General features: G+C 39.5%; 1 protein-coding gene across 1 annotated transcript in view; it reads left to right on the forward strand.

Annotated features, from left to right (window-relative positions):
• The first annotated feature begins 1,723 nt into the window (after positions 1-1,723).
• CD48 (CD48 molecule) overlaps positions 1,724-13,236 on the forward strand; it is a 30,804-nt gene continuing 19,291 nt past the window's right edge. The window contains exon 1 of the mRNA XM_019718151.2: positions 1,724-1,940. Within this exon, the coding sequence (XP_019573710.2) occupies positions 1,859-1,940 (82 nt within the window). The 5' untranslated portion in view covers positions 1,724-1,858. The remainder of the gene's footprint in view (positions 1,941-13,236) is intronic.

The raw sequence follows: 13,236 nt of genomic DNA on the forward strand, positions 1-13,236 counted from the left end.
TTTCCCGAGACTCATGCCACCAACTGTAATCTCTGACATTATAATGTCAGTCTTTCTCAAAAAAAAAAAAGGAAACTTGGTAGAAGTTCAACACTTGTCAGTTGTCAGTAACTATACAAATTAGTATAAACAGATTTACAAAGCATTTTTGGGAAAACAACTTTGTGGAAATTAAGGGTAATTTTTATATAAAACACTCTATTTTGATGTAATATGTTAGCATATTAAGATGAAATTCATATCAAGTTGACACTAGGAATGGAAAGTATGCTTGAGGAACTCCCATCACATGCCCCCGACAAACTGTGAGCAGCTCTGGTCTCATGTAAGTAGTTGGTACTGACTCCACAGTTAAACTGGGCAAATGAATGCACACTTACTTTTAGTGAAAACACACACAAAGGACACACGGGTCTTGGGGATGAGTGACTGTGTAGAAAAATCCGGTCTTAGAAGAGACCAGGATTGACATCAGCAGGATGGTGGTATCGGAATATCTAGCACCTGCCCCTTCCAGAAACATCAATCTGGACAGCTATCCACACATAAAAATACCTTCACAGGACCTGAGGATTCCAGGGGAGGGAGCACAGCACCTGGGAGAGGCACAAAAATAAGAAAAAATGCATTGAAGAGGATAGGAAAGACAGATTCACATTACCCCATCACTCCTCTCCCAAGTCTGGGCAGCTCAGTGTGGACAGAGACACCTTCCCTATCAGAAAAGGAGAGTGAAGTGAGCACCTGACTTCACTGACCCCAGCACTGGCTTACCCTAGCACCAGATTGACTCATGTAGCCCTAGGTGGCTCCCTTGAACTGAGACCCCTGGCCTACTCTGGTTTTTGCTGGCTCCTGTACCCCAGGTATCTCCCATGACACCAGGCTCCTGACAGACTCCTGAGAACCCAAGTTCCTCACCCACCCCAGAGCAGTCCAGCTGCCTTGGCCCCAGGAGCTCCCATGACCCTGTGTAACTACAGAGGGCCCAGGCTTCCAACCAGTTTCACCATGCTGGTCCTTTGGGGGAAGGGACTACTTCCATGGGGCGGGGGGGGGGGGGTCATAGGTTGAGGAGAGCAGTGTTTTTATTGGTCACCTCCATGTCAAAGATCAGAATTGTCCCCAATTCGGAAATAGTTACAAGCATGCTTTATCAGAGACCAAAGCTTGCCTTATGGATCCCCACAGTGCCCTGGTTGGGCAAACAATTCATTTAGATTCAAGAGGAATGGGCCTGAAATTTCTTAGACCACAAGGGTGGGGAATCCATTCTTTTGGGCCAAGTAATCTTGGTTTTCTAGTACTGTTCGGTGGATAGGCCAATGTAAATGTTTTAGCAGTAATTTATCATAAGAAAAAGAGTCTGAGGATGGGGATTAAAGAGTTGGAAATGCAGCAGAGGTTGTACCTCTGATTTCCCGGACTTTCTGCTCTGAAAGAGACTTACCCAACACGGAATTAGAGTTGACTCAGGCCAGAAATCCCCTGAGGCTTGAGTGGGTACCTGCTAATTTTAACCTCTGGATTAATCAGGGTGATTCCTGCCGGGGTACTGACCTCTGAAAATCCAATAGAAGCTATAGATCCACTCCCCAGAAATAGAACACATGCACATTCAAACAAAACTATTCATTCTGTTTTCGTGGTGCTCTCAGATTTAAAAAAAAAAAAAAATCTACTGGGCTTCCTGTTTCTGGGCTCCAGGCTCCACCCAGGAACTGCTGTGGAGAGAAAAGGTCAGAGAGTATATCCCTCTTACCCAGGGCCAGGAACTCAAGAGCATTGGAGCCCTCGGTTCCTTTCTAGCCTGGTTCCTGCCTGGCTCCAGCCTTCCTGGAAACCTCGGGAGAGTAGCATGTGTTCTGGAGGGTCGAAGTGGTGTCTGGCTCTGGAACTTCTACTTCTGCCTCCTTTGTTCTTGAAGACCAGCATTCAAGGTATTTTCCATAAATTGTCTGTTTATGACTGTGCACCAAAGGCACAGTCAGGTGGGAAAGGGGATGTGGGATGTGGCTCAACCCTGGAAGTATAGTCTCCAGGCCACACCGCGTTTCCCCGCAAATAAGACGTCGCCGGACAATCAGCTCTAATGCGTCTGTTGGAGCAAAAATTAATACAAGACCTAGTCTTATTTTACTATAATATAAGATCGGGTAATATAATATAATATAACATAACATAATATATAATAGCGGGTCTTATATTAATTTTTGCTCCAAAAGACGCATTAGAGTTGATTGTCCAGCTAGGTCTTATTTTCGGGGAAACATGGCAGGTACTTCCATCCTGGTATCAGGGAGGTGGCAAGTTAGGGAGCTTTCCTTAGCCTTGGAGAATCCAGCGCCATCTGTTTTCCCAAGGGGACATGACAGGACCCTGGGGAGATGGGGAAGTAGACCCTTCGTATTTAGTCCCATGGTTTGTGGTCTGTGAAATAGCTGTTGCATTTTGAATAATAGGAAGTTCCACATTGATAGCTGCTCAGGCACACTTCCGCCGCACCCTGAGGCGTTCTTTGAGACTTCTGGCTATGCAAGGAGTAGCGTCCTGAGCCAAGGTAAATGGTGTTATCATTGTCCCAAAGAGATTAAACCTATAAGAAAGAAAACTTGGAAAGGACTGCTCTGTCCAGGGTCTCTGAATGAGAGTCTGAACAGAGGCCTGAGGTGCCTCAAATATAATAGGCACCCCCAAATATCTGGTTGTTAATCATTAAGTTTCATTCCCTAGGCACAGACTTGTTCTGGTTCCCACATGTGCCCAGGGACTGAGATAACTTTGCTTTTCCTGTTACAGCTGCCCAGCCCTCCAGTACCTGTCTTCCCAGGCCGGCTGAGAAGCGGGCGTTAAACTATTGACTTTTTTACTATTCCCCTTAAAAAATGCTCAAGTCTTTTTTGTGTACAAGGCTTTAATGATCACTACTATAAGAAAAATGAGTAAAAGTGAACAAACATGGGAATAAGTACAATATCATAAAATTATGAGTGTATGTAACTTTTAGGGAGATGAGGTAGAAATGCTCAGAGGAAATCCTACTGACCACTCAGGCAAGCCCTCTCAGGCTGACTATACTTTGGATCTGGTTCATGACTGCGTAAGACTAGAGACATGGGGTCGTGGCTTTATGGGCTCCATAGGGCTGATTCAATTCATAGGACACTGATATGGACTCGTGAGTAGGGGGCTGATATGAAGTATTAACCCAACTGTTGGGAAAGATAGAGCTACCAAGAGAACTGGAATATTTCAGGACTTTCTCTAGATACAAGTTCAAGGTGTCTGAATTTCTTTGTGCATAGAGTACGCCTACAAATGGCCATCTTAGCCCCAATTTGTGACCCCCATCATTAACCACATTCCATCTAAACTGAATTTTTTTGCCTTGAAGAAGGTGTTTTCTCTCTTGCCGGTAGGACTAAGTAATACATGCCTGTCCTTCCGCCTAAGATTCCCTGCACCCCCTTCTCCCTCGCCCTCCCACAGCAGAAACTCTGAGCATAAAACTCTGTCAACCAAACCTAATTTTAGGCTGTAACAAGGAATCAATAATATTTATTTGAGCAAAGGGTTGCAATCTGAGAGATGCAGATTCAGGTAGCAACCCAAACTGTCATCCTCCAAGACAAAGGAGAGGCCGTCTTTTATGGAGAAAACCTTCCAGGTTCCCATTCAGATTACCTCATTGATGTTGACCAGAAAATTCCAGACTGGTTGATTGAGATTATGCTTCTGAAAGAGGTTGAAACAGCAATTAGGTCGGGTATTAAATCTAGGTTTGCTATCATGAGCTTTAGTGCAAGTGACACCATTTGGAGCCTGTGGTTTTCTCTTTAACATTACCCTCCCCTAGGCTTGCTCTAGCCAACTGAGCTACTTCCCCTTCCTCAACTGAATCTTGCTTTTTTTTTTTTTTTGTCTCTGGCGACTTGATATTATTTTTTATTTTTCCCTCTGGTTGGAACACTCATTATTTCCAGTTCCCATCTTTCCCTCACTGATTTCTACTTATACTAATTCTTACTTACACTTTCCATGGAAGTTGTTTCTGACCCCCAAATTCTAATATGTGCGGCGTTTTATGTGCCTCCGTAGCATTCCATAATTTTCTTTTCCTAACACTTATCACCAATAGTAAAACTGTCTGATTAATTGTCTGTATCACTGGAATGGAAGTTCCTTAAGGGGAGAAGGTATAGCTTATTGTAGACATGGTGCCTAGCACAGAGCCTAATACATAGTATTACTCAACATTTATTAGGTGAATGGATAAATTGATGTAATTTGTATGTATAAATGGATGAATAGAGGGAAGAAAGGAAGGGAGGGATGAAACTAGGAGTCACTGTTTCAGTCAAGTTGGGAACTTAGAGTAGCCTTGATATCAGCAGGCCCTGATAAATTCTCTCATTTCCCACAGTATCTATTTCAAACTTTCACTCTTATCCTCAAGTCCCCTTACCTCAGTTCTCTGAGCTCTCAGCAAAGAACTTGTCTCCTACTTCACTGAAGAAATGGGGACTAGAAATCATTAGGCAGAAATCCCCTCAAAACTACAAATTACTCTATATCACTGTGTTTCCCTCCTCTTTTCCCTCAGAAAAGAGGTATCTACTCTTCCAGCCAAAACTCTGGTCTGAACCCTCTCTAGCCCAACCCATCAGGCACCTTCTTTCTCTCCTATGTGTCCCCATCCATGGCTCCTTCCCTTGACCTATCATAGCTTGTCTGTTTCCTCTTTAAATAAAACTAAAAACTAACACCAAAAAACTCTCTTTACCTTTCATGCCCCTTTACAAAATACGCTACCATTCTCCTTCCCATTCATACTAACATGTCTTAAAAGAATAGTTTACATTTTTGTTTTTGGATTTTAAAAGTTAGTTTCAGGTGTACAAAACAACATAGTGATTAGACATTTTTATACCTCACAAAGTGATAACTACAATAAGTCTATTACCTATCTGACACTGTACATAGTTATTATGATATTGTTGACTATATTCTCTATGCTGTACTTTATATCCCCACGACTATTTTTTAAAATTATAGTTGACATTCAATATTATTTTATATTAGTTTCAGGTTTACAGCACATTGGCTAGACAATTATATAATTTATGCAATGGTCCTCCAGGTAAACACTATACATAATTTTTACAATATGATTGACTATATTAATCATACTGTATTTTCTATCCTCATGACCCTTTTGTAACCGCACCAATTTGTACTTCTTAATTGCTTCAACCTTTCTCTCCCAGCCTCAACCCCCTTCCCATCTAGTAACTATCAGCTTGCTCTATGTATTTATGAATCTGTTTGTCTTATTTGTTCATTTATTTTGTTCTTTAGATTCCACATATAAGTGAGATCATATGATATTTGTCTTTCTCAATCTGACTTATTTCACTTATACACTCTAGGTCCATTCAAGCTGTCGCAAATGTTCAGATTTCATTCTTTTTTATGGCCAAGTAATATACCATTTTATTTGGTACTACAATTTCTTTATCTAATCATGTATTGATGGGCATTTTGGTGGTTTCCATATCTTGGCTGTTGTAAACAGCGCTGCAATGAACATAGGAGTGCATTGTACATCTTTTTTAATTAGTGCTTTGGATTTCTTCGGGTAAATAACCAGAAGTGCAATGGCTGGGTCATAAGGTAGTTCTATTCTTAATTTTTTGAGGAAACTCCAAATCATTTTCCATAGTGACTGCATCAATTTGCAATCCCACCAACAGTGTAACAGGCCCCCCTTTTCTAGGCATCCTCATCAACACTTGTCATTTGTTGATTTATTGATGATAGCCATACTGACAGCTGTGAGGAGATATCTCATTGTGGTTTTTATTTGCATTTCCCTGATGGTTAGTGACATCTTTTATTCTTTTTTTTAAATTAAAGTTTATCAGGGTGACAATTGTTAGTAAAGTTACATAGATTTCAGGTGTACAATTCTGTATTACATCATCTATAAATCCCATTGTGTGTTCACCACCCAGAGTCACTTCTCCTTCCATCACCATATATTTGATCCCCCTTACCCTCATCTCCCACCCTCTCCCTCCTTACCCTCTGGTAACCACTCAACTATTGTCTGTGTCTATGAGTTTTTGTTTCTCATTTGTTTGTCTTATTCTTTTGTTGTTTTTGGTTTATATACCATGTATCAGTGAAATCATACGGTTCTCTGCTTTTTCTGTCTGACTTATTTCGCTTAGCATTATAATCTCAAGATCCATCCATGTTGTCACAAATGTTCCTATATCATCTTTTCTTACCACTGAATAGTATTCCATGGTGTATATATACCACTACTTCTTTAACCATTCATCTATCGAAGGACATTTTGGTTGTTTCCATGTCTTGGCCACCGTAAATAAAGCTGCAGTGAACATTGGAGCACACGTGTCTTTATGGATAAATGTTTTCAGAGTTTTTGGGTAGATACCCAGGAGAGGGATTGCTGGGTCATATGATAATTCTATTCGTAATCTTTTGAGGAACCTCCACACTGCCTTCCATAACGGCTGCACCAGTCTGCATTCCCACCAACAGTGTATGAGGGTTCATTTTTCTCCACAGCCTCTCCAACACTTGTTACTATTTGTCTTGTTGATGATAGCCATTCTGACTGGGGTGAGGTGATATCTCATTGTGGTTTTGATTTGCATTTCTCTGATGATTACTGATGTTGAGCATTTTTTCATATGTCTATTTGCCATTTGTATGTCCTTTATGGAGAAATGTCTCTTCAGGTCCTCTGCCCATTTTTCAATTGGGTTGTTTGTTTTTTTGTTGTTGAGTTTCATGAGTTCCTTGTATACTTTGGATATTAGCCCCTTATCGGAGGCATTGTTTGCAAAAATCTTCTCCCATTCAGTTGGTTGCCTCTTTATTTAGTCAATGGTTTCTTTTGCTGTGCAGAAGCTTTTAAGTTTGATATAATCCCATTCATTTATTTTAGCTTTTACTTCCATTGCCTTTGGAGTGAAATTCATAAAACGCTCTTTGAACCCAAGGTCCATAAGTTTAGTACTTCTGTTTTCTTCTATGCAGTTTATTGTATCAGGTCTTATGCTTAAGTCTTTGATCCATTTTGAATTAATATTGGTATGTGGTGAAAGATAGCACTCCAGTTTCATTCTTTTGCACGTGGCTGTACAATTCTGCCAGCACCATTTATTGAAGAGGCTGTCTTTCCTCCATTGCATGTTTTTTGCTTCTTTGTCAGAAATTATCTGTCCATATATATGTGGTTTCATTTCTGAGTTCTCAATTCTATTCCATTGGTCTACGTGTCTGTTTTTCTGCCAATACCATGCTGTTTTGATGATTGTAGCCTTGGTCGTGATGAATAATCTTTTTAATGCATTGTTGTATTCGATTTGCTAGAATTTTGTTTAGGATTTTTGCATCTGTATTCATCAGAGATATTGATCTGTAGTTTTCTTTTTTAGTGTTGTCCTTACCAGGTTTTGGTATCAGGGTAATTTTGGCCTCATAAAACGAGTTAGTGAGTCCTGTCTCTTCTTCAATTTTTTTGAAGAGTTTGAGCAGGATTGGTATTAGATCCTCTTTGAAGGTTTGGTAGAATTCACTAGTGAAGCAATCTGGTCCCGGACTTTTGCTTTTGGGAAAGTTTTGGATTACTGATTCAATTTCGTTACTGGTGGTCGGTCTGTTCCGATTTTCCAGTTCTTCATGGTTCAGCCTAGGAAGGCTATATGTTTCTAAGACTTATCCATTTCTTCTAGGTTATTGAATTTGGTGGCATATAGTCTTTCATAGTATTCTTGGATGGTCCTTTGTATTTCTGTGGCATCCGTGATAACTTCCCCTTTTTCATTTCTGATTTTGTTTATTAGTGTCTTTTCTCTTTTTATCTTAGTGAGCCTAGCCAAGGGTTTGTCAATTTTGTTAATCTTTTCAAAGAACCAGCTCTTTGTCACATTAATTTTTTCTATTGTCTTTTTGTTCTCTATTTCATTTAGTTCTGCTCTGATTTTTATTATTTCCTTTCTTCTGCTGATCTTGGGTTTCATTTGTTCTTCTTTTTCTAGTTCTTTAAGGTGTAACATGAGGTTATTTATTTGGGATTTTTCTTGTTTCTTGTACTAGGCCTGTAATGATATAAATTTCCCTCTTAAAACTGCTTTCGCTGTATCCCAAAAATTTTGGTAGGATGTATTTTCATTGTCATTTGTTTCTATGTATCTTTTGATCCCTCTTCTAATTTCTCCTTTGACCCGGTTGTTCTTTAAAAGTATGTTGTTTCATCTCCATGTATTTGTGCTTTTTCCTGCTTTCTTTTTGCAGTTGATATCCAATTTCAAAGCCTTGTGATCAGAGAATATGCTTGGTATGATTTCAATCTTCTTAAATTTGCTTAGATTAGTTTTATGTCCCAATATATGGTCTATCCTTGAGAATGTTCACGTACACTAGAGAAAAATATATAGTCTGATGTTTTAGGATGAAGTGCTCTATAAATGTCAATTATGTCCATTTCGTCTAATGTGTCATTTCGGGCTGCTGTTTCATTATTTATTATCCATAGCTGTAAATGACGTATTTAGGTCCCCTAGTATAATTGTGTTTTGGTCAATTTCTCCCTTTAGTTCTGTTAGTAGTTGCTTGGTATATTTTGGTGGTCTTTGATTGGGGTCATAAATATTGATGACTGTTATGTCTTCTTGTTGTATAGTCCCCTTTACCATTATGAAATGTCCATCTTTGTCTCTTGTTACCTTTATTACCCTGAAGTCTGTTTCATCTGATATCAGTATAGCTACACCTGATTTTCTCTGGATACCATTTGCTTGGAGTGTCAATTTCCACCCTTTCACTTTGAGTCTATGCTTGTCCTTGTAGCTGAGATGTGTCTCTTGGAGACAGCGTATGGTTGGGTTTAGTTTTCTGATCCAATCTGCTACTCTGTGCCTTCTTATTGGTGAGTTCAGTCTATTTACAATTAGGGTGATTATTGATGTGTGAGGATTTACTATCATTCTATCTTTAGTTTTCTGGTAAGGCTGTGTCTCCATTGTTTCTTTGCCTTTTTGTTGTTATCTGTTATTTCTGTGTGGTGGTATCCCCTCCGTTTCTTCTTTTATTACAGTATATATTTCAGTTCTGGATTTTTTTTTTTTTTTGAGTGTTTACCCTTAAGTTTATGTAAAAGAAAGTTTGATATTTAGAGTATTCCATTTTCTTCAGCACGCTTACTTTCTCCATTCCCATATCCCGGTTCAGGCCTTCTCTCCCCTTTTTTATGTTTTGGTTGCCACAAATTGTGCCTGTTGGTTGTGGTCGAATAGCCTCCTTTAGTATTTCTTTTAAGGCAGGTTGTGTATTAGAAAATTCCCTCAGCTTCTGTATGTCTGGAAAAGTCTTTATTCCTCCTTCATATCTAAAGGATGTCTTTGCTGGGTATATTATTCTTGGCTCATAATTTCTCTCTTTCAATAGTTTGAATATTTGATTCCACTCCCTCCTGGCTTGTAGAGTTTCTGCTGTGAAATCTGATGATAATCTAATGGGCTTTCCTTTGTAGTTTATGTCTTTTTTTCCTGGCTGCGTTGACAATTCTTTCTTTGTTGTTGATTTTAGACAGCTTCAATACAATGTGCCTTGGAGAAGGCCTGTTGGGGTTGAGATAATTAGGTGTTCTATTTGCTTCTTGGATTCGAGGATCCAGTTCTGTCCACAAGTTTGGGAAGTTTTCATCAACTATTTGTTTGAATATACTCTCTGTTTCCTTCTCTCTTTCTTCTCCTTCTGTTATGCCCATTATTCTTCTATTGTTCTTTCTGATGGAGTCGGAAAGTTCTTGTAGAATTCTTTCTCTTTTTTTTTAAGTCTCAAGTCTTTTTCTTCTTCCATCCATTTCATTTCCAGGTTTCTATCTTCGATGTCACTGATTCTTTCCTCCGTCTGGTCAACTCTACTACCTAAGCTGGTTATTTCATTCTTCATTTCTTCTATTGAGTTCTTAATCGCCAGAAATTCTATTTGGTTCTTTTTTATAATTTCAATCTCTTTGGTAAAATATTCGTGTTGTTCTTTGATTGTGTTTCTGAGTTCATTAAACTGCCTTTCTGTGTTTTCTTGCATCTCGTTGAGTTTTTTCAGAACAGCAATCTTGAATTCTCTGTCATTTAAGTCACATATTTCCATATCTTTAAGTTCCTTTTCTGGAGACTTTTCACTTTCTTTCTGAGCTGTCTTGTTGCCTTGGTTATTCATGGCAATTAATGATTTATTATTTCTCCTCCTAGACATCTACAGGAGTGGCTTCTGCAACAGGTTGATAGGAAGAGGTCTTTCTTTTGTTTTCCAGTACGTGTTGGTAGAATGTTTTATTTTCTCTCCAACCCAGCCTGTTTTTCTCTCTCACACTGTAGTGTTATGTTTTCTCTGCACTATTCCAGCTTCTCACACAATGGGGGGATTCCCTGGAAGGCGGGCTTCTCCTCTGTTAACAGTTCACCTGGGTCATAGGGCACTGCGTCCATGTGGGGATGAGGAGAGCTTTTGAAATTCCAAAGCTTTTCCTGCACCAGATTCAGAGCCCGTGTGTTTCATCAGTTCTGTTTACTCCTGCAGGGATCCTCCCGATAGGTGGGGACAGGGGCGGGGTGGGTTGTGAGAGGTGGCCCAGAGCAATGGCGGCGACCACCACCACAGCCGGTCCTGCTTCCACAGCCTCCTCCTCTTTGCCAGAACTAGTTGGGCTGCAAATCTGTGTCTGCAGACCACAGTTCTCAGAACTGCAAATATTCTGTTCTTTTGATCTGACACTGCTACTGTTCTGCTTCTAGCACTGGGCAGGTGAGGGCGGGGTGAGCTCTGGGAGTGTCAGAAAGGGGTAGCTAGTCTCAGGGCCTAAGGCTTCCATTCTCTGCTCGGCAGTGAGAGCTTAATCCACTGTTTCCAGCCTTCTTCCCTCAGTCTTTGCTCTGAGGTCTCTTCCGTGAGCGTTGGGTTCAGCCGTGTTATATGCTGTCCCCTCAGCCCTGTGGGCCATAAGTGGAGCCCTAGCAGTCCAAGTTCTTCCCTCTCCCACAGCTGCGGTAGTTCTGGGATGCAGCAAGATCGGAGTACTAAGCTAAGTCTGTGTCCTGTGCCTGCTTGGCTCAGTCTCTGTACTTCTCCCTTCCCTCCTCCCCTGCTCCCGTGATTTGCCCACCTTTAGGTGAATTCAGTAGTGAGACTCTTCGTCTTGCCTGTCTGCTGTGCAGGGAGTCCTTTGTGGAGTTATAGTTGTTTGATTTGTTGTAAATTCCAGGGGAGATTTCCAGAGGCTCACCTCATGCCGCTATTTTGATCGAACAAGAATGATTAGTGACACCTTTTCATGTCTATTGGTCATCTGTATGTCCCCTTTTGCAAAATGTCTATTCAGGTCCTCTGGCCATTTTTTAAATTGAATTGTTTGGGTTTTTTGGTGTTAAGTTGTATGAGTTCCTCATAAAGTTTTGGCTATTAATCCCTTAATAGATGTATCATTGATGAATACCTTCTCCCATTCGGTAGGCTGTCTTTTCATTTTGTTGATGGTTTCCTTTGCTGTGCAAAAATGTTTTAGTTTGATGTAGTCCCATTTGTTTATTTTTTTCTTTTGTTTTCCTTACCTGAGGATCAGAAAAATATATCACTAGGAGCAATGTCAGAGAGTTTACTGCCTATATTTTCTTCTAGGAGTTTTATGGTTTTGTGTCTTGTATTTAGGTCTTTAATCCATTTTGAGTTTATTCTTGTATAAGGTGTTAGAAGGTGGTCCAGTTTCATTTTTTTTTTGCATGTATCGGTCCAGTTTTCCCAATACCACCTATTGAATGGACTATATGTTCTTGCCTCATTCTTAGAATAAATGACCATATAGGCATGGGTTTATTTCTGGGCTCTCTATTCTGTTCCATTGATATTTGTGTATATTTTTATGTCAGTACCTTGCTGTTTTAATTACTATAGCCTTGTAGTATAGTTTGATTATCAGGTAGTGTGATACCTCCAATTTTGTTCTTTTTTCTCAAGATTGCTTTGGCTATACAGGGTCTTTTATGGTTCCATATAAAACGTAAGATTATTTGTTCCAGGTCCGTGAAAAATGCCATTGGCATTTTGATAAGGATTGCATTGAATCTATAGATAGTATGTGTAATATGGACATTTTGACAATGTTAATAATGCTTATCCATGAGCACTGTATATACTTTCATTTGTTTGTATCTTCTTCAGTTTCTTTGTTCAGTGTCTTATCGTTTTCTGAGTACAAGTCTTTTACCTCCTTGGTTAAATTTATTTTTAGGGTGGGTTTTTTTTTTGTTTTTTTTGATACAATTTAAAATGGGTTTGTTTTCTTAAGTTCTTCTTCTGACAGTTCATTTTTGGTGTATAAAAAGGCCACTGATTCTGAATATTAAGTTTGTATCCTGCTACTTTACTGAATCCATTGATCAGTTCTAATAGTTTTTGGTTGAATCATTCAGGTTTTCTGCAGAGGGTGCCAAAAAAGTGTGTACACATTTTAAGAAAGGAAAAAAACTGTCTTAAAATTGTAATATTTAATATATACCAATAACAATAGATGAATACAAGTCACGTTTGACTTCCGCAATTACAAGAGGTGCTCAGAGTGGTTACCATCAGCGTAAACTGTTCCAACACCATAGCAGAAGAAGCACGACTTGTTGCTGTGTGAGGTCTCCCAGATCTTCCCTTGTGCACACCACACACAGTACCATGCATCTCAAACTTAACACGAATGTGTGCAATTGTTACACATGTTGGAGGTTCTGTTGAATACTTACACTTCCATTGTCATTGTACTTCTACAATGTTCTCGAATTTCAAATACCACTTCAAAATGCACTCCTCAAACAACAACTGTGCTTCTGCCATTTTCTTCGACTGTCCTGCTGTCACATGGTGATGCTAGCATTCATTTGATTAATGCCATCTTTTGAGCGAATGTCACACTGCACATTGCTACCGTAATTCAATTCAACTTCGAAAAGTAATACATAGATAACATCTCTTAAAATTTGCATATATTTTTGGCACCCCCTGTATATAGTATACTACCATGGTATCATGTCATCTGTAAATAATGACAGTTAGTTTTACTTCTTTCTTCCCAATTTGGATGGCTTTTATTTTTATTTATTTTTTTCTTGTCTGATTGCTGTGGCTAGGACTGCCAATGCTTTGTTGAATAAA

Source organism: Rhinolophus sinicus, linkage group LG17 (genome assembly GCF_036562045.2).
Source record: "Rhinolophus sinicus isolate RSC01 linkage group LG17, ASM3656204v1, whole genome shotgun sequence".
Taxonomy (NCBI): Eukaryota; Metazoa; Chordata; class Mammalia; order Chiroptera; family Rhinolophidae; genus Rhinolophus; species Rhinolophus sinicus.